The sequence below is a fragment of the Anopheles coluzzii genome, chromosome 2, assembly GCF_943734685.1.
Source record: "Anopheles coluzzii chromosome 2, AcolN3, whole genome shotgun sequence".
Classification (NCBI taxonomy): domain Eukaryota; kingdom Metazoa; phylum Arthropoda; class Insecta; order Diptera; family Culicidae; genus Anopheles; species Anopheles coluzzii.
In genome coordinates this window covers 96798909-96823355 of record NC_064670.1, presented here as the reverse complement: position 1 = coordinate 96823355, position 24447 = coordinate 96798909, and the positions used below count along the sequence as shown (strand labels likewise).

Below are 24447 nucleotides of genomic sequence, written 5' to 3'. Positions count from 1 at the left end.
GGGCAGATGTTGCTTGTGTGCGATGGGTTGCGAGCGAACGGTAAGGCACAAACGATGGAAGATGGAATTGAAAGTAAACGCATCGCACTTTAAGCAACGGGCGTGAGCGAGTAGCTTGTCCTGACCGCAGCCAACCCGCGCAGGGTGGTGATGGTGGGAGTAAACTTGATACCGTGGCGATGGTGCTGCTCAACGACATCAGATGTCGTGTTTATACTGCTGCTGCTGCTGCTGCTGCAAGTCGATATGTCGATGAGCAATACTGTGGCAATGAAAACGATACCATTATTGGTTTGGGTTTGAATGGGCGCTAGAGCTGCCCATTGACCTGTTGGTTGTGGAGAAGGAATTAAATGTGTGTGTGTGCTTCGGTTGAATATGGTGTTGAAGGTGGTTAACCAGCAAAAGGGAAGGCGGCTTGTTTTGAGTGGTAGCGTTGCCAATTCTCAGCGTAATGGTTGATTGGTATTTAAAGTTATTTTACCTAAGTGCGTCGTAAACGTGGCGGAAGGCGTACTTACATTCTATTTGAACGGTGAGTCTGCGGTGTGTGTGTTTGTGCACGCAGTGGGAGAAGATATTCAATAAAACTGCCTCGAATCTAGTAGATGATGGAATAAATGGCAAGAACGATTAGAATTTGCATTAGGGTAATTCGTGTCACCGTTTGTTGGTGTTTGTAAACGAAGTTAACAACGTGGTGACCTTAGAAACTTGTTATTAATGTGAGAGCCATAATGGATATTGGATCTATACGTTCTTCAGATTGAAATTAGCTAAAATAGTATCATTACTTTTCAAAACGTAGTTTCGAACAGTTTTACATTTTTCTAGAATATATCATTGCTCTTTGATATCAAATACAGATGCACAAAGAATGAACATATGTTGAGATTTTTTTGGGCTGATAATTTAAGAAGTTTGGTTAGACGACGTCTGTAATAATGGGAAAAATGAATTTTTCGTCGGAATCGATTCCGGCTAGCTACGAAGTTTTCTGGAATCGATTCCGGATAGTATGCCCGGAATCAGTTTCCAGAATTGGTTATGGAATCGGAATTGGCTCCAAAATCAGAATCGGCTTCGAAGTCGAAGTCTGGTTTCGGCATCTACATAACAAGTGACGTTTGGATCTAATGATTCTACGTATTGATATCCGTAAAGAATCCAAATTTAAAGTGAACAGTTCATTCTCATGGAGATTTCCGGATTGATTTTGCTTCTGAAACTCCTTATTTCAATTCCAGAACTAATTCTCATTCTGGTGCTAATTATAATTCTGGAGTCAATTCTGAATCCATTTGCGGAGTAAATTGCGATTCCCAGGCCAATTCCGATTTCAGAGCCAATTCCGGATTCAGAGTCTACTCCGCAATTGGCTCCGGAGTCAACTCCAGCATCGGAATCGGCACTGGAATTGTTTCCGAACAAACTGTTTAATTTAAACGACTGTATAATCTTCTGTACTAAAAATGTTCAAAAAACAATTAAACCTAATTCCCAATTATTTTTTTCTTCTATTCTTTATTGCAGGTAACATTTGAACTCCTAGACACCCTTGAAGTAGTTTGAATCCTCCTACAACAATCCAGCAACATACACAAGACTGCAGAAACCAGACCTACTACACAAGCCGTAGGTTTTAATGAATTTATCTGTTTGTCTATCAAATTCATTACTCCTACCCCCTCACCTCCCCCCACACCATCAAACGACTTAGTTTGTGGGGGCCACTACGGGTCGTCTGCTGCAAGTTATGACAGCTTGCGTCGATTACGAATATAATATCGCCTAGAATAATGTTATTTACCCCGCGCACCGGATGCGTCATTTGATCGGAACACACACAAATACACATACTATTAGTCCCGTGTACATATTATCGCGTGTGTTTGAAGGCGGTGGCAAAGTTAAGCGAAAACGGTCGTTTCATCCATGTCAGCATAAATTTTCAAACCCACTCGTGCGTCGCTCGGTGGTGGAGCGAGTGGTGGAGCGATCGGGCGGCGGCAGAACCCTTTCGCTGGCGTGCTCTGCCCCGGCGAAGCGAAATACATGGCGGACAGGTGGCCAACTTTCTGGCGCGCCCTGGCGCAAGCTCAAGAACGCTACGGACCGAAAAATCGACTATTAAGTAAAGTCATTTAAGGTCCTCTCTCTCTCTCTCTTGCTCTCCACTTTCCATCCTGATAGAAATGTGACCGTCATTCGGAGGCGAATGGAGAAGGAAAGTGGCGTTTATGATTATGATATGGGTATTTACATAACGGCCACCATCGCTATCCATCTTTGCGCGGGACAGTTTGAACCCGTCGAGTTGCCGCCCCGAAAGGATTGGGTTCGGGCAGTGAGTTTTCATGCTAAAAGACGAATTAAACGCTAACTGCTGCCGCTGCTGCTACATTTTCCGGAGCCACATAATCGTATGTTTTCACTGTGGGCTAGGGGCCGGGGAGGACGCTGAATGAGTGACAGGTGGTCGTGCTGAGGGCGGCTTTTTTGTGTGTGCCCCATCCCCGTGAAACACTGTATCCGTACATCGAACCGTTTAATTTGCCACTTTATTTCCCCCGAGATGCGAGGATATTCTCATCCCGATTAATACTATTCGTCTGTCCGCTCTCGGGGGCAGAAAAAGTAGGGATAGATTTTGGTCTGAATTTTGCCTGAAGGTATGAAGCGCTGACGAAAGAAGAAAAAAAACACACTATTTCGTAAACTGATGAAGGCACTTTTCAAGCTTTTCCGCCGCCTGGCTTTTCCTTATCGGCCCTGGCCAGTAACGACATGTACTATTATCCATTTGCTGCCCTGTTGGTGCTGATGAGTGGAGTTGTATAATGGAATCCCTTCATACCCCACCTTCGTTACGGCCACACGGCCTGTCGAGGATTGCTCGGTCGTTGTATTACAACGTTCCAGCAAAGGACCGGGCTTGGGGCAGGGCATGAATATTTTATGGAAATTTGTAATCACATGAATACTAGCCCGGGATGCAAATGATTTCACTTGAAAATGTGTGTGAGTGTGTTTGTGCTCTTGAGTTTTGCTCTTCGGGGGTGTTAAGCCAAAATGGACGAAGAATTAGATTTTGTGTAGCGTTCGATGTAAGTCGTAAACGGCAAATGTCGTTTGGCGAAAGGAGTCAAAGTTGTTTTTTCGCTTTAAACAATTTTTCATTGGTCAAAAGTGGAAAAACATACGCCGGCTTTAAATAAACGACGTAAAAAAAGGTCCTTAAATCGTTCGCAACCAAAAACTTAAAGAACTCTCACCGTTTAATCAACACGGAAAAGTCGCCCTTTACCTGGTTCGGTACGTTAGATACTGCCAGAGCGTACACAGTGCTAACCAAATTATTTTAACGAGCCCCATAAAAAAGAGGGAATGTAAAAATGTCCAGCTTAAATGGCGCCATCATGTGTCCAGACAGACACATCCTTTTAGGTCCTTTCTGTCCTGAAACAGGTTTTTTTCAAGCTTTCGGGAGTGCGAAAGTCCTCACAGAGGACTAAAGGGGACAAATACCTGGTCCGAACTGGTGAACTCTTCTTCTCGCAGGTAACTAACCCAAATGGCCAGTTCCCGGATAGAGACCGTACAACGGAAAGGATAAAGGACAACGCGAAAACAAACAAAAAACTGGTTAAATGGTTGAGGAACAGATCTTGTGGATAACAAAAAAAGAAAATTCCCGATTAGGTAGAATGGGATGTAACTTCAGGGCGAAAATTTTTGTACACTTTTCTTTCTGGTGTAAAGGTGAGAAAAAAACACAGAAAAGAGAAGGATTAACCCTCGAAAAAGGGAACACATGCTCGACACTGTTGGGCTTTTGGGCTATTTTATGTTTTATGCTGGAATCAAATTATCGGTGGACAGTGTGCTCTAAGCTCGGTGTGCTGGTGCTTAGAAAGCGTTGCTTTCGTTGGGTTGCTGTAGGAATGTTCGCTCGACTAGGGAGTCGCTCGTCCGTTACTCATCTCGGAACATCATCATTTATGTACCAGGGCGTACAGTGAACACAAAAAGTAGAGTAAATTTATCTCTCTGACATTTTGGGCTTCGGAGAATGGATTGTGCCTTTTTGGGGAAGGAATTTGTTGGGTTTTTTTTGGGAATTTTGGAAAAATGTGCTGCCAGTAGACTCTCTAGCAGCTCTTGAGGTGAAATGAGTGCAATGGATTGTAAAAAAGCTCGACATTAGGTTGCTGGGAGATGAAATATAGATTTTGGTGTGTGTAATAGCTAGTCTTATGATTAAATGGTGCTGCTTCACCGAATGAAGTGTATAAGAACTACTTGAACCATGCTTCCATTCTGGATGAGTTTGAATACCCATGGGAGGATCTAAGACGGGGAACTCCATAAAGTGCCTTTGTAATATTTCTGGTTATTTCAATTTTTTGGAGTATCGTCGGCCAAACTACTAGCAATCTTCTATAGTACTATCGTTTCATGAATGGTTTGAACTCTCTATACTAATGGAACGATCGCTTTGTCCATTAGATAGAATTTATTACCCATAGAGCATTCCAGATGGTTAGCAGTGTATGATAAGTCTTGTGTTCTATTGCTGGAGTCTTTTGAAAGGCAAAGGTTTTTGGGGTGAATTCAAACTTTCAAATGTTATTAAAGATCCTTAAATTTCTTTATAGAATAATTCTTCCTTTCTAATCTTAATCTATTAAAGAAAAGTTCATTCAAACTTGGGAAGGACTTTCGGGAATCTTTTCCTCTGTAGTTGATTCATTTCATGCCTTAATTATTGCTCAATCGTACTTTGAATTCTAAACAGGTTTAGGACAAACAAAGAAATATTATTTTCATTCTACATTGTAACTATTGCACCATTGCGCTACATCTAAAACAATATGCACCTAATCATGCTGTATGCTGCTTGCTGTCAAAATTCCCTAAAACTTGTCACGCAACGCTGCGTGGGCAGGGCAGCACAGCAACTTCTGCAACAGAAAATAAAACATATGATAATCGCATCAATCAGAACTATATTAAAAGAATTTAATTGCAACATCCCCCACTGCTGTTTGCAACAAATCGCCCAACTTGTTCCAGTTATCGAACGTTGGTCCGGGGGCTACGTGTGAACGAACATTGTTGCCTGTGACCCCGAGAAAGGGCTGTTTTTGTAGACCGCCGCTTGTTCGCCGGCAGTGGCCACAGCAACAGTAGCAGAGCAGCCCCACGGGGTGGCTACGATCACGTGCCGATGCAGCACAACCCATTTCACCCACGTTTCGTGTCACGTTTTTGGCACCGACTGGTAACGAGCAGCGGGTACGTGCTGTGGGTGCAGGGACTTCTCTTCTTGCCACAGTCGGTCGAGATCGATCGAGCAGTATTTTGCTGCTGCTGTGTGTGTTGGAACAATCAGCACAAACGGAAACACGAAGCACGTTTCTCCGTTCGAAGCGAAACAGTGTGTTTTATTTTCATTTGTTTTTTTTTTGTCTCTGCATAAGCGTTCTTGCTTTGGTTCAATCAAGCAAAAAGTACTACTATTTTAAACAAATGTGCCTAAACTATCTTGAGTAACGCTAACGAGACAAAAAATAAAATAAAAACGTCTTAAGTTTCGTACAAAAAGTTAACACATAACTACGCATAGCATGATGGTACACTTTTTCGTTAAATGACTTTTTTTTCATAGATGTTCCGACTTCTTGCCAAGCGATTGAATGTGACGGTTATTAGATTGTATCAAGCGTTTCGTGATGTGCGGTACGTCTTACCCGGTACACTGCCAACCGTTTCCTTCGCTGCAATAGTAGGTTTGCTGCAATATCTCACATTGTGCAGAAAGATGAAATTAGCACCATCTCTCGTCTGGTGGCGCCCTTGCCCAGAGGCTACAGAACGGGCTGGGAGGCTAGAAAAAAGGGAATCCATTATGATACTTGTGCGATCTAGCCCTAGCCCTCTCTAATAGCTTAATTATTGGCGACATGCCGCTAATTGGATCCATTTACCATCTCACGGCGCTCGCGCTGTGCGAGGCAAAGTGTCAAGTTTTTGGCGTGTGCAGCTGGTACACCACCGCAGTGGCGAATCTCGAAGGCGAATCTCGTACAATGTGGCGTTTTTTCAGTAAGGGCGTGATATAAAATGTGCAGGAAAGGTAATTAAATGTCAGCGCAATGACACGGTCACTTATATGAAATGTTTTGTCAGATGATTGACGTTAGTAGGTTTTAATTGTTTGGAAGGAGGACAATAAAATCGGCATCGGCAAAATGATGGTTAGATTTAACTCTTGCCAAACGCCTTGACATCTTGTGTCAAAAGCAGTTGCAGGAACCTAACATCTTGAATGAACTCGTTTCAACTAGTCAATGAAATGAAAACTCAGTTTGAATTATGCGTGGAGTGCAATCGGATGAAAATATTTGAATATTTTTATCATTTTCTTACCTTATGTTTACTAATTGCTAATACTCCAACTTTATGGCAATTTCGAAAGAAAAACTTTTTGATTCGGGGCTTATCCATAAATTACGTGACTAAAACCATATCTCCTCACTTCAAACATTTTATATTATTTATTGATGGTTAATGAGGGGCGGTCCCGTGGTACAGTCGTCAACTCGAACGACTCAATAACATGTCCGTCATGGGTTCAAGCCCAGAATGGACTGTTGTCCCCCCGTAGCAAGGATTGACTATCCGGTTACGTGGTAATGAATTAAGTCTCGAAAGCCTGTATAGGCCAGCATGTCCACGTAGGACGTTACGTCAAAAAGAAGAAGAAGATCTGTTGGTCAAGTGTTGCGATGGGCTATTTGAAGTGGTATAAGCCTCCTGCAGCAGAAGTTCAAAATCGCTCATGGTCTCGCGCCTTCGTCTGTCAATCCGGACGCCTCCACCGCAACCTGAATATTACACGACTTCGCAGTCCTTGTAGACGGCCGAAAATGACTTTAAGGGATATTCTTAATCTGATAAAGAGTAACGCTGGAAGCAACCCTCTTTATAATGATTATGTAACAATATGCCGTACTTCCGACAAATATTTTCTTCTGCTCTGATCATTTTTGATCGTAAAATGTGGTTTGAAATAAGTGTATTATTTATAGTTAACAATTATTATTAATTATTTAAACAATTAATTATTCCTTTGTAGCTTCAGACCGTAACGTATTTTATGGATGATTCTTGATGATTTAACTTTTTTGTATTGAAATCGATCAATAGTATGGCTTTTTTACTCTTTTGTCATAAACACAAAAAATGTCTTTATATCCTCAAAGTGCTGTGCTATTTTATGGATGATCCCTTCATAATTGAACTGGTTTTTATGGAATTTAATCAATGGCTTGGAAAATTTACGTTTTTGTCCAAACAAATTAAATAAAAAATGGTCCAAAATATGCTCATATGAATGCAAGCTATTTTATTTTTGATTTTTTGTTAAATAAATACGAAACACGAACTATATTGAAATCCAATGTAACACATTTTCATAAGATTTGATTGACTACTGCTCTATATTATTCATTGCTAATAATACTCGTTTGCTCGAATTCCTTACAATTTACCCATCCCCATTCCAGTCAAATGATGGGCAAAAATAGTTCTTCATCTTTCAACATACTTCCAGCGCAGTACGGCGACACTGTGTGGTGTGGACTGTCTTGCAAAGGAACTATTTTCTTTGGCGCATCGCATGTCAATTGCACGTGGCTGCCCTTCACACTCCAAGGCAGCGATATGTCCGTTTCATCCACTGTGGTTGTCGGTGGCGCAAGAGGCTAGGGCGGGGTAAAGTTATTGAGTTTGTTTTTACCTCTCTTCCATATTTTGCACGACTCTTGGAATATCGAGCGGTCTCACTGTGTGTGTGTATCAAGCCTTGAATTGCAAAAGATGCTACTGCGGCATCGATGCGGCCTGGCGATGCGCACTTTGATAGAGTCCCTCACGCGGCGCTCCCTTGAGGCACGGCGCGAGTAGGGGTGCGCGATATTTTTCTTTGCAAAATCTCATTTGCGTACGCAAACCCCCTCCACGCGGTATCGCTTTGCGGAAGGCAATTACCATCTCACGCGCACGGATCTCCGCGCGTTTGGGTGAGGGCTGCTCGCGATGTGTCCTTTTTTTTTCCCCCGGTGTGTGCGCGCGGGTTTGATATTTACGCAAATGGATTTCCGATCGACTGGAAGCAGGCGGGAGGAGCAGCACACGATGCAGACATTTCGTCTACCGAAATGGGGGTAGCGGCACTAGCATGTGCCGCGCTCTTCTTTCGCTTCCGTTTTACCCCGTCCGGACCAAAAGCTCCACACATCACATGCAGTCGACGCACGGCGGGAAACTATTTGCATGCACGCGCGCATTCAGACGGAAATGGTAAATAGTATGTCGCATGCAAATGTGTCCCTTCCATCATCAGCATCGGTGGCCGGTTGTGGCTTTGGTGGCTTCGGCGGGGCGGGCTTGTGTGCTGGCTTTGGCTTTGGTGTATCGTTTTCCGCTCCACGCAGGAATACCGGATGAAGTCGTCATAGATAGGTTCCCCGTTTTTTTTCATCTCTCCCGTAACTGCCTACCTCAACACCCAATCCGTCAAAGTTTGCTGCTGCTGCTGCTACCGCTTGCCTAGCTGGTTTGCTGTAGCATTTTGGCAGTAGCAGGTGGCTTTGTGTTATGCTGTTTGAAGGCGCGGAAAATAAGTTCAGTACCGATTGGCGGAAAAAGAAATTGAATTTCGCATCAATAGAGAAAAAAAGTCGAGTCACACGCAGACATCAGACAAAGAGACACAGCAAATTTTTTTTGCGATGCCTTCTCGCCATTAGCCTTTCTTGGCCGGAGGTCGCGTTGGCTCATGACCATCGAAGGGGCTCGATCGTCACGCCCGTAAAGTGCAGGTGCTGTTTAAGATATGGTAATTTAATATGCAAACAGCACTGGCGGCCAATGCTCTCCTGGTCCATTGCCATCCCGTGCAAATGTGTTGATTTGAAAAGAAATAAGAACAGAAGGGGAAAAAACGGAAAACAAGCTGTTTCCTTGGATCCTTCTTATGCGCAGAACAAAATGATGCTGGTTCGGTGGTGCTTTCAAATCCGTTTCTAATCTATGTTGTATTGCTTTATCCTTTCGGTTCTGCTGTGCATCTGGGATAGTGATTTGATGCAATTTAAAAAATTTTCCCTTGCCATGGCACGCGCTTTTCCTATGCATAGCAATGAAGTGATGGAGTAGAATAAAATGTTAACAAGAACTAGTCTGTTCCGTGTTACCGGTTCGTTTGCTCTATTGTATTAATGGTATGCATGTTTTTTTTTTCAAAATATTTTGTGTTAGTGAAAAAAAGCTTGAAGTTTCGATGATTCCTGTCAAAACTGGATTTTTTAAAATATAAAATACACTGGATATCAGATAGTGTTTGTGACAGCTGTTTCAAATTGACGAATGAAATATTTTGATAGAATTTTATATTTCTGAGTCCTGTTTCTTTTTCATGTTTCCACAACAATCCGTATTTAGTCCATTCTCAAGTTTCTTTTTGGGGCTTGGATTATTGTAACTATTTGGTTTATTCACCACTGCATAATGTATGGTGCGTAAATGTATGTATTATAGGTTTTACGTATGCTGGAGTTCGGTTTGTATAAGATTAGAACCCACGAATAGCGTGTTGTCAGATCGTACGACTTGTCGACTGAGTCACTTTTGACTGCATCAGTAGTAGTGCTAATAGTGTATTTAAGTATAGTTGAGTTTGTTCAGTAAATATTAGCTTGGACATATTTGTACATGTACATTCTATATTGTGAGCGTTATTGTGAAAATGAAAAAAATCATGATTGTATGTTATGCTTTTCCGTACATATGAAGGGAAAAAATAATTATGAATATACTTACTTACTTATCCAACGCTACAACCGCTTTGTGGTCTTGGCCTGCCTCAGCAGTGTCCGAATACGCTCACGGCCTCGCGCCTTCATCTCCCACTCCGTTATCCCGGCCTTAATGGCGGACGCTTGCCACCTCAGTTTGGGCCTACCACGCTTCCTCTTCCTTGTGGACGACCTAAAAAGACTTTACGGGCTGGGTCGTCTGTTTCCATTCGTACAGCATGGCCAGGCCACCGGAGCCTGGCGAGCTTGATACGCTGTACGACAGTCGTTGCCATATATCTCGTATAGCTTGTCATCTTACGGTGCCTAGAATCCTTTTGAGCATCTTTCTCTCGAACGCGGCTAAGAGGGTTTCGTCAGATTTGTACAGTGATCATGTCTCAGAGGCGTATGTGAGTATCGGTATTATATAGGTACTATATAGTCCCATCTTCGCTCGTCGCGACAGACTCTTTGAGGCGAACTGCTTTTTCAGGCTGTAGAATGACCGGTTGGCAGCCAGCATCCATGCGCGCAACTCAGCTTCCATGCTCTTTTCGTTGCTGACCTTTGACCCAAGATGGCTGAATTCTGAGACGACTTCAAAAGTACGTTCTCCTATCTGTACGTCACACCTACCTACGTAGGTTCTGATTATTTATTGGTATTATGAATTATGAATTATGAATAATGAATATACACCGTTTAATTCAAAATATTATACTATTTCTCACTGTAGACCACTTCTTCACACACACGCACCGTGGAAATTTGAGGGAATATTTTAAAAGAGCTTAATTTGGTTCAGCGGTTAGGGAATGGCAATACCCATTATGTGAAATATACCTGTATTTCTGTTTCTGCACAATTGAATATATAAAAAAACTAAATTTTCATTTTCACGCTTCTTCTAATTTCTGCGTTATCACATACCGGCCGAAGATCGAAGACTGTTGTATATCAAACGTCAAACGACATTCAATACAAACAGTTTAAAGCCTTGATGATGCATTTTCACTCTTTTTCAGACCAAAAATTTGCAAACATATGCATAAAGCCTTCTTTTTTGTACATTCTTTGTACATTCACGCACACTTTTTGTGCACTCAATGGTGGCAGTGTATTAATAAATCATCAATTTCCACTCGATTCATGGACCAAACGAGCGAGAAAATATTACTGCGCATCACTCCTTCTTCTTAGCCCGTGTAGAACGAAAACAGTGCTCCGCTAATGGACACCACGTGTGCAAAAGTGCAAAACTGGGAAGAAAAAGCAAAAAGACCTTGCATCACAGCACCATTGCTCGCGTATTTATTTGTTTCCAACCGATCGGCGAACATAGCTTTTTAATGGAAGCATATTTTTCATTCCCCCAGAGTAAGTCCTCAATCATCTCTTGGTGTGGTGGGGGTAGTGGTGGGTAGAGAGCACCACAACTACAACATGGTGCAATTTGGTTGGGTTCAGTTTTGCTTTCATCCGAATGCGTTTGGCTCCCAAAATTGTGGAGACAGAGGCGGTATTGGCGGTGTCGGCAACATTGTAGGTGGTGTGCGCCCACCCACCCAACAATATGCGTTTGTCGGCATGAAGAATGAGCGCGATTGTATCTATGCTTACCGCGCCCGGTGGGCGATTAGTTTGAGTGTGTAGTGAGCGGGCGTTTGGTGTGTTGTTTCTCGTGTGCGCATTTTTTCATCCATCAGCTTGTGCCGCCGTGCTCGTTAGCATGGAAACTACCACCGCCGCCAACGACTTCGGGTTCGATTTACATGCTTTATTTGTCAGAAATAATCCAATCATTGATAGCGATAATACACAACATGTGTGGCAAATTGTTGTGTGATATAATTGTTTAAAATCGGGCCGCGGCGGGTCTGTGGGAAGGCTGGGGGCTGCAAATCGCGTCAATTACGCCTCGTGGCGTATTTCTCCTCATTGGTCGTGATGGCGTTGAAGCAAATTAGATAAATCTGAAAATGGCTCGTGATGATGTTGCACATTTATTATCGTGCTCTTCGATGCTTGGAGCATGAAAAGAAATGGGAAATAAATCAAAACTCACGCTTATTCCCTGTATCGGGGCGCTGGGGCATCGATACCTTGGCCAATGCTTTGCCCCATCATATGGGGTTTGTACCAGACCCCACCGTGACGATGACAATGTTGAAACGATTTAGTACCGTGACGCTGGCGGTCTCCGTACACATTTCGTTTCGCTGTATTAAATCATACACTGCGCGGTGTACTTGCTATGCTTTGGTGGCATACTGCTGCACCATTTGCCCCTCCCCATTTGAGAGGGGGGGGGGGGGGGGGTATGTGGCGGGGCCAAACCAGTGCTGCTGCTGCTGCACCATAAACATAACATCTCCCGGTTTGTTTGGTGGGATACACACGGCCCTGTTGGGGGCTGACTCGCGCCCGCCTGTGTGTTGGGGTTTTTTTTGTGTTGCACACATTGCGGTACGAGATTTGCTTGCCAAGAGCTGGTAGTGGAGGTAGTGGAAAATGTATAGTGTGTATATGTGATCGTGCTGTTTTGTATGTGTCGTCCCACCAGTCAACACTCCTTTAAGGCCCCGTGCGCGCACCAGTTCGATGTACGGGTGACGATCGGTCGTGTGATGGAGGTTTATTTTTAATTTGTGACTATTTTTAAACATCGCCAAATCGACGACGTGGAAAGTGCGATACAGAAGCGGAGGAAAAAAAAGGCCACCACACAACTACAACCATTCACTGCACAGCCCCGCAACCGACTCTGAGAAGGAAGGAGCGTGTTTAAAGGGTGGTTTGGGGAAATGTGGGAAAACATGTGCAATGTTTTCAGCAATAGGGCGGCAATAGCAGTGACAGCAGAAGAAGAAGAAAAAAAAACAACGCCGACACTCAAACAAAACAAGTAAATAATGTTTAAAACGGCTTCCGAAACCGTGTCAATTGGTGGTATGTGTGTGTGTGTGTGTGGATAGGCGGTCTATGTGTGTGATTATTGTATTTGGTTTGATTCAATCGAGGTAATTGTAGAGCAGGTCGTGACGACGCGAGTTAAACCCATTTTATGCACATGCACGAGGAAGCAAGCTGATAATCTCACCGTTCACCACTACCTCATACAGGAAGATAGCAATTGCCGGTGCGAGTGTAGTGTAAGTTACACGTTGTAGATGATATGGTCGGATGGGAACAGGGGCAAAAATGGGGGGAACGCATTAAGATAATTTTGTTTTGTATAATGTAAGATGCACGTTTTAAAGTGTAAGTTTACAGACATTTTCTTTCCCAAAATGCACTTCTTTTGATTTCTCAACTTGATCATGCCTTAAACGTGTCTGTATATCACGAATGGGAATTGGTGTGTAGCCCATTTATATGAAAGTTTAAACTACAAAACTATAATGAAACCCAATGGCAGAGACATTAGTAGGATGTGATATTTTCAATGTACCTAAAAAATGCGTATTATCTACGAGAGCTGCAATGACTATGTAGTACTAATGCACAAATGTAGTAGATACCGTCCGACAAATTCCGTTCGAATTATTTTATCAAGACAATTTGTAAAATTAATAAAGCTGTGATATTATTTGAAGTTTTCAGATACAGGGTTTTCCAAGTCAGTTTCGAATGTAAACGTTGTTATTCACCGAATGAAAAATGTTGTTCCACATCGATCTGGCATTTCATTTCCATCACAATAATTTTTAATTTCTACAGTATGATTTTCAACACGACTCAAGCTGGATTGAGCTTGACAGTTCTTTGCTATGTGTTGAAAATCATGTGTTGAAACTGAAATTTCATTTTGAAACAAATAAACCGTTTGACAGTTGTTGAAAAACATCTTGGATACGGAGAATAACAATGCTTACATTCGAAACTGACTTGGAACACCCTGTAAGGCAAGCCATACATACAGTGACACTGTAGCCCACTTGGAGTATGAACCAAATGCTAGCCAAAGGTCATGATTTGGTACAGCTGTCCGCTGGTATATCTGTCAAGTTGTTAGACCGAATGTGTCCTTCATTTCTTCAAATCCCGCATTACATTTTAAATAAGACAACATTGTCGCATGTCTTTCTTTATAATATTGCGATTATTTTTCTGCTATTTTGAATGATTTAGTAAATAAAACCATAAAAAACTGAAACTTTAGTTTCATATATCAAATTTAACATTTTAATTGCATAGTAATAGTTGGATTATAATTCAATTACAATCCAATATTATTTAAGTTTTTTAGAAGATGAGCTAAGAGCTAAAGAGCTTTTGGGATAAGATTGTTGTTATTTGTATAGATTGGACACTGAAAACAACCTATGGTTTGAAAACCTGAAGTTTTTTGGACAAATTGTACTGATTTGACACATTTATTGTCAAATGTAAAAAAACCATTTTAGTTAAATTTAAACACACATTTTAAAAAGTACAAATTGTAATCTTCTGTTGAAATCAGATTAAATAATTAATTTAGTTGCTAAAACCTACGACTTAAATCTAACTTATTTGCTATAATTTCACTGAAAACTTCGAAATTCGATATACGCGAATATTCGAGATACGCTAATGCCTCCGGTCCGTATTAATAGCGAATATCGGGAAATACCCGTACCTGAATTTTGATCGATAATGACGAATCAGTGAGCATCTCATTACGTTTGCGTACAAAGGGGATTGAGTAGCTGCAAGCTGGAAGTACCTTACAAATCAGAATGTATTCGATATTAGGATTTACATTTTTAATCATTTAAGGAGCTGTATTACAACAATTGGTTCGTTTATTTAAAAGAAAACAAACAACAAGAATTTTGTGTGTTAAAATGTATGTAATTGTTACTAAGAATAAAGTATACTTTAAAACCAGCTTGACGAATTCTTAGATTTAAATGTACTATTTTGAAAAAAAAATGAATCAAAATATTATTAAAAAATGCCTATTTACTGTCAATTATTGTCAAATCAGGATTTTAAAATGTGCAAAATGCTCACGGCAGCATGGTATTGTACACCCACCTTTTGTTCGTGCTGTAGCATAAACTCATGTTAAACATACCTTCAATCATAAGTACTCGAATGCGTACATGAAAAAAATACACAGAAGATCAGTAGTAAAACCCCAAGGGTATCCCACACTTCCAGACCATCCATTATTCTGCGGCAGGTTTAGACAATTCTCCATAATTCATCACCGTTCTCTAGCCTAATTTATGCACATCCAAATCAGTTTTGATGAGCTGCAGGTGCGCGCCTCCATTGCTGTAAACCGTCAACCCACCAAAAGGAGGACCCGTTTCACACACATGTTCACGGTATCCTTCGATCGAAGAGCGTGCGGTAAAGCTTCTGTGTGTGTACCGCTATTTGTTTGGGTTGGGTTTGGCGTGAGTGTCTCTTTTCTTTTTTTATTTTTCATACTTCTTATTTTCAGTCACCCTCCGACGTGTACCGCCTCCACACACTGCCCGTATCGAATTGTCTAGCCGCGCAGGGTGAGGATGGAGAAGGGTCTTTCGCTATTTGGCAGAGCGAGGGAGTGAAGAAGCTAGCGTGGCGTAACGCTAGAAGTGGCTGAACACACCGGAGCCTACGCTCGTGTGCGGAAGTTCCTGACGTCATGAAGTTGTTTTGTTCGGTCCCCTTCCGCGATTGCGATCCCTGGGCTAAAGGTTCAATTCCGTAGCAGCCGACGACTAACACACTCCAAACCTAATGCTACCCGTATACCCGCACACACACGTAGCCACGTGCCCTTTTTTCGAAGGTAGCAAGCCTGCTGGATGGCGGACTGTGTTTTAGACAAGGATGTTCTTACAGAGGAGTCGCGAGAGTAAGCGAGAGAAAGATACAGGGTGGCGTAGAGGTAGGTTAACTCGCACGCATACTAAGATCTCTCGCCCGCCCGTAGCTGGGCATTGTTTGCGAGTGGTAGACCCGGAGTTCTAACGGCTGACGGCTGCAGGAGTTAGGGTGGGGTATCTGCCTTTGCCTGGGAATCTCGTCGAGATGATTCATAATATGCCTTGTGCCCTACTTGAACTTCGTTCATTCTTCGGGCGCGCTAGACGCAACCGGAGCAATCCGGGAAGGGAGAGAGAGAGATCGAGAGTTCTGCTAGTGTGGGGCGTTTTGTGCTCTCTCGTGCACTGCTGGGGATGTACTATGCTTGTGGAGAGCTCGTTGCTTCGTGGTGTTGGTAATTTTGTTTTGCTCTTTCTACCACCCCCTTTAGTGCGTTAGTAACAAACAATCCGCGTGGGTGATAAGACAGGGGAATGTGTTTTTTTGTAGAGCATTTGAGAGAGGGAGAGAGTTTGTCTATTCTGAGTAAATTGTGATTTGGTTGAGAAGAAGTTGAGCATATCGAGGGGTCCACCAATGTATCTTGCGTTAGGTTCTGATGTTAGTTTCATTCGTTGATAGTTTGAAATGAAGAACTATGTTCAATATGCATTATTTTGATATTATTCAAAAGTCTTAAGGAACTGCGGTCCAATTACCAATATATTGGCATTCTTCAGCATTTTTGGAGATATTCTGCAGAATTCTTTAAAAACACAGGTTCAACATGGATTTTTGTAAACTACTTCAGAAGTATTGAAGAACACATTTTCAACATGGAAGTTATCAATATTCTTCAGAATTGATGAAGAATACAAGTTAAACATGGAACCTAATCAAAATGCATCTTCAATTACGTTTTCGGCCTTCAAGATCGCTTCTAAAATGTAGGATATTTAATAAAATGACATCCAACCATATTCGATTCCGAACAATTCGCTTCTTTATGCAGAATTCCTTTCGAACTGCGTCGCGCGACGCCCGCACCGTGTCTACCATTCACTTCGCACGCGGAAACGCACACTTTTACTTTCTAACACCCTTGCAAACAAACCAAAGAAACAAAAAAGTCCACCCCATTCTCCGGGTGGTGCTTGTGAATGCGCTCTGGCGGCCAAGCTCTCTCGAGCGCGCTTTCCCTCTCTGACGCTCTGGCCAGCCGAACGCGCGAGCAACGACTCGTGCACTGGTGTTGGTAGTAAGGCGTCGGCGGACGTGTGCGTGGGCCAAACGGCACGAGCAGCATACGGAGAGCGCACCGAAGACTTGCTCACTCAGTTCAATCTTGGTCTTTCTGCAGCTTCGTTCGCGCCTGGTACGCGTGTCCGCGGTTTTACAAGGTACAAGCGTTCCAAACCAAACGGCTTCCCGCACAAACTACGACAACGGTACGCGCTCAGAAGCGTTCTAGTCTCCGGTGCGACCCGCTGGAAGTTTGTGGTGTAAGTTTTGGAGGTGTACTTGTAAGCGATTGAAATTCCCAAAAATCCCTAGCGCTTTCAATCACTACTGGTGTGACACAAATAGCCCTTTCTGGTTGCGGAGAAGTTCCGGAGGACCGGGATTGTGAGATCATCTGAAAGGTGCACTGCACAATGTGAAAACGGTGAAACGGTGGTTTGGTGGATCAAAAGCAACCTCAAAACTTGTTGATCCAAGCTTCTTGGAGCGGACGGAGCTACAACGCGCTCTAGACCGTGTGCCTAAGCGTCGCCCGTCGCCTACATCTGGCCAATTGAGAATTCCGGCGTCTTTTCGTGCCTCTCTGTGGTGGTGGTGAACATTCAGTTGCAAGGCGGCCCACAACAATTACGTCATTCGGGACGGGTGGGGCGGTGATTAATTAGAATCCGGCCACAGAATATCCTACGCCAACGTGCTGCTGCCGTCTTCGGAGTCCAATAGAGAATCAATACGAGAGTAGCCCCCCCACAGTGTGGAAGGGGTGCGTCATACGCGAATGCCCTGACCTAGACTGAGGCGAACACTGAAAAGTTTGGCTTGACGGAACAGTTTGGGAAAAAGTTTGATCTCTTTTTCAACTTTTTGAAGGCTCGTGGAGTTGTCATTAAACGAAATTAAAACATCAAAAATTCATAGCAACGGTGAAAGTGTCCAGTGAGTTTTTCGTTGGTCGTAAGGGAAGTTCCTGAAATGAATTAGGCCAAAGAAGCCATTGCTGGGATTTGGAACTCCCTGGAAAAGGTTACAAAATCGTTGTGCATTTGTGGTTCAACTCTAGTATCAATTTCCTCTTTGTGTATTCGTGTGTGAGTGTGTATTGTATTTGTACGTGTGCACAGCAGTTTTCCGGTGACAAGTGCGTACAAGAGCCTCAAAGCACCTTTGTGTATGTGTATTTGTGTGAGTATTTGAAGTTTAACACCAGTGAAAGGAGGGTGACTGGGGTGTTCGTCCCTGTGCATAATCCTTATCCGTACGTATACGTGTATGTATGTGTATGTGTGCGTGTGTATCGTGATTTCGTAATATTTCCCCCTTTTTTGTAATCAGCGGACGCGGAATTCCCTACCGCTAAAGAGGGTGGTGCAACGCGTCCTTACGCTTACGCTTCCGAGCATTTTGTGCGTTGGGTTGCCTCTGTGTGGCTGTGCCTGTTTGTACTACGAGAGTTTCATTGAAAGTGGAAGGTTGCTGTATTGTGGAAAATTGGTTTTCCCCCTTTTTGGTCTTGGTTCGACGTAAAACGGTTCAAATAAAAGGGGTCGTTCGAACGTTTTGCCCTGGCCAGTCAGTGAGAAGGAAGGAAAAGGGCCAGTGTACTCGCTGGTGGTAGTAGTGGTAGTAAGCAAGCAGGCAGCAAGAGCAGCATTTTGTCACACCCGCCATCCGTTTGGATCCGTCCAAAATAAACCGCCAGAATTGAGCCGCCTATGTACATCAAGAAGGACCCGAGAAAGGAAGGTATGTTTCGTCTGTGTGTCTGTTTCGTCTGTGTGTGAGTGGATGCGTCCATAAGGTGGAAAATCGGTTTGTTTTATAAAAAACTCCCTTAAATGCAACTCTATGCTCTGACGCAGTTCCCAGGTCTAGCTCCGTTCTGAAGGCAAAGTTATAAGAGGTTCTCGAACTCTGTATAGAAGGATGTAATAGCGTTGATGCTGTACGTGCTATTACAACTACGACTACTTGCTGCCTTGCCTTTATTCTAAAACGAGATATAGATTAGAATGTTTCACCGAAGCATTGGGGAAGGGTGGATTTGTTTACAATTTGTTCGTGCTACTGCTTTCCTCGTACCGTCTGTGCGGTGTGGGCTCTTGATTTGAATATTCTTCTTGCCAGCAGTGGAGTAGTACACGGCAAAGGTTCTTACCGCACACGGGACTTGGGCCGGACTTGGGCCGGTATGATAGGATGGGGATCTCGGATGCTGAAATGATTTTGCCCTTTTTGTTTATCCTATCCGGGGGTCGAACTCTCCAAACCGTTCGACATGATGAAACCGTCGCTTCCTTCTCCGCACACAGTTGAGGCTCGACTCCACGTACCAGACACCATTTTTCTCGTGGTAATTGAACCGACCGGAGTTCATCTGCGGTACGGTGTGAACAGATGTCGGTAATGTCTGTATATTGTAAATTGTTGGTTTTTTGCTTTTTTTTTGGTTTGTGGTGCACAGCATCATCAGCGTCATCCTGATCGAGGAACATTGCACGAGAGCGTTTCAATGGTACCGTATCGTTCACTTTAAATGGTGTTTACGCAGAAATTTGCATGTAGATTCAAATTAGTGTTCTTGATGTATAATAATAAGGTGCCGGACGCGCAAACATACTGACGTTGGAAATAAGCGATTTAATTATACTTTTCATATTACAAGATATTGCATATAAACTTGAGAACATTTAGTAACGGAGCAGCTTCAATTGTATTTTGAACTTTTGTCATGGTTTAGAATTAATTCCAACAATTTCTCAAAAATCAATTCCTCAATATACTTGCTGTCTTTACTTTAAAGTTTCAGTAGTTTTTCTTACACTGGGATGATTTGTAATAGCTGGACTTGACTTTGCGGGATCTACTGCCAAAGTACATCTTTAATGTAGTAACTATTGGCCTGATGTTATAACTAAGCATCTTAATGATCAATTAATGATTAATTTGTGGTAAAGTTGATTCAAGATCACTTGTTTGTACCTCCCTCAGTATGTTGAATATCTTGCAACAAGCTACTGCTAGAAAAAAGAAGCACATCTCTGGTAATGTCATTAGTTAGTAACACAATTCGCGTAAAAGTTTCAACTTATCAACTCAGGAGGCTCCAAATTTGCCTAAAGAACAATTCGCAATTCGAAAAGATTTCTGATGGATGAAAACTGACAAACTAGTCTAGTACTGGTAGTTTCTGCCAACAGAAACTACTGATTTGCTGGTTTTTGTGGGTTTGTGGTGTCATTTTGGGTCTTGCTTCAGCATTGAAAGTGGAAACTGAAGACCGACAACAAATAGACCAACTAGCCGGAAGGTAACAACTACAGCAGAAACTTCACCGCTTTGCACCGTCTATTCAATTTCGTTTCAAACTCTCTCATTAATCAAACATCCAAAAGCTCTGCTCTCGAAAGTCCATCCCCCAGAAGCGTAGATCCCGGAATCGTTTGCGGAATACACTACCAATTTGCAGTGGTTCGAAAATCTTCCGGGTTCATCGCCGGTCGACGGGGTACAATCATCATGCTCGTTCAATCATGATCAACCTGCTGCAACGGAGCGTTCAAAAGCTTGGGCCTGCTGCAAGTATCAACACGCAAGCCGCGTCCCTTCATCCATCCGTCATGCGTTCCCGCGAACCACGCGAATCGATCGGACGAGATAATTTTCTTCCATTGTGTGGTGATGGTGGCGAAATCACTTCCCAGTGTGCGTGTTTGTGTAAGTATGGTGATGACTTGCAGCAGAGCACTTCGGAACTGATCCGGTGTTGTGCGAAATCTGCTAAGGCTTCTTCCCCCAATGCCCTTGGCTTGAGAAGACTCTGTAACGCTCCCGGAGGTGTTTTTGTGTAGCAGCTCTTTTGCCGTGTGCCGTTAAGATGCGAGTGAGAATGGAAAGCGAAACCCACTAAAAGGCAGTGGTTTTTGCTCTCATTCTCACCGTTTCTTGCACCACACTTCTGGCAATCGTAAGAGCGTTCGTCCGCTTTGGCCGCGTCTTTGGTGCGTAGCAACAACCGGCAACTGTCCGGCCAATGTTTCTTCCGATACGCTCCGGACCCAGCAGCTCGGGTTTTGGTGGATATTCCCTTTGCCGTTTGCAGTTGTTTTTGCCACGGTTGTCGTCGTCGTCGTTCGGCGGCTTGCATACGTTAACCGAGCGAAAAAACGGGCGAGTTAGCGGCAGCCCTGAGCGAGCGGGTCGTTGAACATTGAACTCAACCTTGCTCACCTTAGCCGTACTGCCATCGCGGGGCGAATGGACGTTGTTGCTGGGTAGCACACTACCCCTCTCGCCACTCCACCAGAAGTCGCACAAAAGATCTTCTACGCTGCCCTGCGCCGGGGAACGTGGATCCGTGTGTGTTTGAATCAAATGGCACGTTCTCGTGTTCTTTCGGTCGGAAGAAGCAAATGGCTTCTTCTGATCCGCGTCTGTGTCCAGGTGGCGAAAGCTCGTCAGCATAATAAAATCGTATGTGTGTATACGGTGCGGGGGGGGGGGGGGGGGAGAAGGGTGCTATTTGTGTCGAGCGTTGTTTTTTTCTCTCTCTCTGTGAGCGACTTCTACGGCTGCAATCTCACTCCGCCGTCGAAAGAACGCTTCGGTACAAGAACAAAAAAACCGTGTGAAAAGTGACAGCTAAAGAAGCATTCTTTTTTATGCGCTAGAGCCAGCATTTGTGTAACATTTATGCGCTTTGATCGTCTCGGATGTCTTTTTTTTGGGTCCATTTGTGCACCTCGCTTACTCACTACCGCGACCCTGGGTTGGAACGGTTTTCTTTTTTGGTTTGTTTGTAAGAAAGCCAAACCAAATCAACTGTTTTCAGAACAGTAACAGCTTTGGCTGGGTATCATCCGGGTCGTATAACTTTATTACTCCCGCGGGATAGTGAAGTCGCCGGCATTATTTCGATCTTTACCGACCCGGGCTCGTCGCCTCATAGGTTCTATGACCCGACCTGGTCAGATATTGTCAGATCATCAATTGTCCAGCGGGTCCAGCTCTCCGTCGTCAGCTATATCCGGTCGGGAATGGAATATCTTTGCATAGTTTATTGTGCGGCAGCTCCAACATGCACATGCAGTTGTAGCCTCCATGCTTTCCATGTATTTGCTGTGCTTTTATGTTTGCGTTTGGATGGCCATATTTAATGGCTTCGTTTTAATGTTTATTTTGTGCTTATGCGACAACGATGACGGACTGTTAATTCATTTTGACGTGTTGTTGTGAGGTTTCCTGAACGCATAATACGACAAAGGTAACGCAACAAAAGAGAGATGAGAACTGTTCCATTTTGAAAGAGAATGTTTCACTTAACCAGTTTCTTTGAATTTAGCAGCCACTTACGAATTAAAGCATAACAGATGCAAAAATGAATTTTTCTGATGCATCTTGCAATGTCATTGAAGAATTTGTAGCATTAAAATGATAATTTCTCGTTGAGCCTGTGAAAATGATGACGTTATTTTGAAAAAAAAAAACCTTTCATTCCATCATGTTTCGGTTCGCTCCGAAAGCAAAATGCATTAAAATGCCGAGCATCCGTTATGATGATAATCACCATTTTTTGAAGCTACCTTTTCGCGCTGTCGAATTTCCGGATTCTTTTAAATGGTTTTCTTGGCTTTTTTTCGTTGTTTTTGTTGGGACTATCATAAATAAATGCATTAACTTTTTGGCATGCTGAACGTACCAGCGAGATCTGCTCTTGCGATACGAACGACGACATGATGGTCCGCCAAATGTGTGAAAATAATGTTTCCTTCGCGAGGGGCAGAACGTTCTCTCGCCAATTTAAACCGAACAGGCAGAATGGGTCGATACAGTGTGACCGGTCAGTGCGAGCAGATGAAGGCAAATTCATTTTCATATGATTTATGATGGCAATAAGCTGCAGTAGAAGGAAAGAAAAAACTTCACGCTTAGTTTTTCGAATGGTGGATAGCACTCTCCAGCGGGAATGCGTTGCATTAATTGACGCGTTTGTCAGGCTGTTTTTTGTTGTTGTATGCGATCATCTCCCTTCGCCTTCCGTGGTATATGTGCGCGGGTTCGCTAATTGAACGTCTAATTAAAGCTAATCTATTTTGCCAGCAATGATGTGGTGCTCAGTTCGGTTGCGGGTTAGTGTGTAACGTGCGCTTGCTTGACAAGAACCGTCAGGGAGAAGGGGGGCCGTACAAGATGCGAGATAATTATGCACAACTAGCGTTAATGAGAGGATACAGAGCTGTGAATTGAATGACGAACGACCCGAGGCGAATGGACAAATTGGGCTGCATTTTGTATGGAACAGTTTCGTGCAGCTCGTCCCTGCTGCTCAAAACTCGCTGCGATGACTGAGGTTGTAAAAAGAATTTCCATCCTGCATAGAACGAACTTCAACCAGACGAACTAAACGAACAAACGTCCACTTTTTGAAATCAATTTTACCACCACTCTACAACGATTCCATCGTTTGGGTAAAACCCCATCACGCGGGTAATGACAGGCATTGCTGGATATTAGATGGAGCATGAAAACTGGGACACAGCAGCACACACAAAAAAAAACCCGCCGGTGCACGAATTCGCAATTCCGCTGCCCAAATGTACCGTCGTTTGCGGCACGCCATTTTGTGCTATCTGCCCATCTGCCCAGGCCATAGTCAGGCTCCCATTCCCATCCTGGTTTCGTGCGGACCGGGAGCAAATCGCGCAAGTTGATTAACTCACCATCGTTCATTTTCGTGACTGTCCGATGCGAGGCAAACAGAACAGTGTTTTCGTTTTTTCTACCGGCTTTGCTCGTTCCTCTTACAGCTAGTTACTAGTTTTAGCAACCTTCCGCAACTGGCTTTCCAATGGATATTAGAGCAGCGAGTGAGCGAGATTGGTGGTGGAAGATTGTGTGTACAGACGCCCGTCTGCTGCGCTTCTCTGCCCAGATGTGGCGGCATCAGTGGAGCATTATTGGTTTAGTGCCAGATAGCCGGATAGAACTAGCCATTGACCGCAAACTCATCGATAACTGTGCGAATCATGATCAATTACTGCTGCTGTTAGTTGGAATCAGCATATGGTGGAGTCAGGGTTTTTTTTTCGTTCCAGTTTTACTCTCCTTTTTTTGCTGCCTTTCCCTGTGGCGAACTCATCGAACGCGAGGTCGTCCAGTCTGATGTAACTGCTTGGTGGTTCATGCTCATCATCATCAGCATCACCATCATCATCTGTTCGATTCACAGCAACCCCTCATGGTATGCTTTCTTCTCTTTGGTTTGCAATTTCGCCCGGGTAATGGCTCATAATCATCATTAGGGCGCCCGAAGAACTGGCGCTGACTGTTTCGGTAATAATGGAATCGGGCAGCAAGTTTAACTAGCTAGCTAGCTGTGTCCTACTTTGCCTGTAGTTCCGAAAATTTTCACTCAAATAGCACGTGTTGCGCAAGCAAATTATCCATTATTTGCACAGTGGTCCAGCGAACAACTGTACAAAGCAACGAATTAAACTCACAGTTGAAGTACATTCGTGCACAACAACACGGCGTTGTGTAATTAAACTTTATTTTCGTC

The 24447-nt window shown here is 43.4% G+C and overlaps 1 protein-coding gene across 3 annotated transcripts in view; it reads left to right on the top strand.

Annotated features, from left to right (window-relative positions):
• The window catches only part of LOC120960999 (cyclin-dependent kinase 14), a 131985-nt gene that overhangs the window by 17040 nt on the left and 90498 nt on the right, over positions 1-24447 (top strand). The window contains exon 1 of one of the 3 annotated variants that reach the window (XM_040384533.2): positions 16954-18635. The exons of the other annotated variants lie outside the window; for them this stretch is intronic. Coding sequence (XP_040240467.1) covers positions 18605-18635 — 31 coding nt within the window. The 5' untranslated portion in view covers positions 16954-18604. Of the gene's footprint in view, positions 1-16953; positions 18636-24447 lie in introns of those variants that run through there. 3 annotated transcript variants of the gene reach the window in all.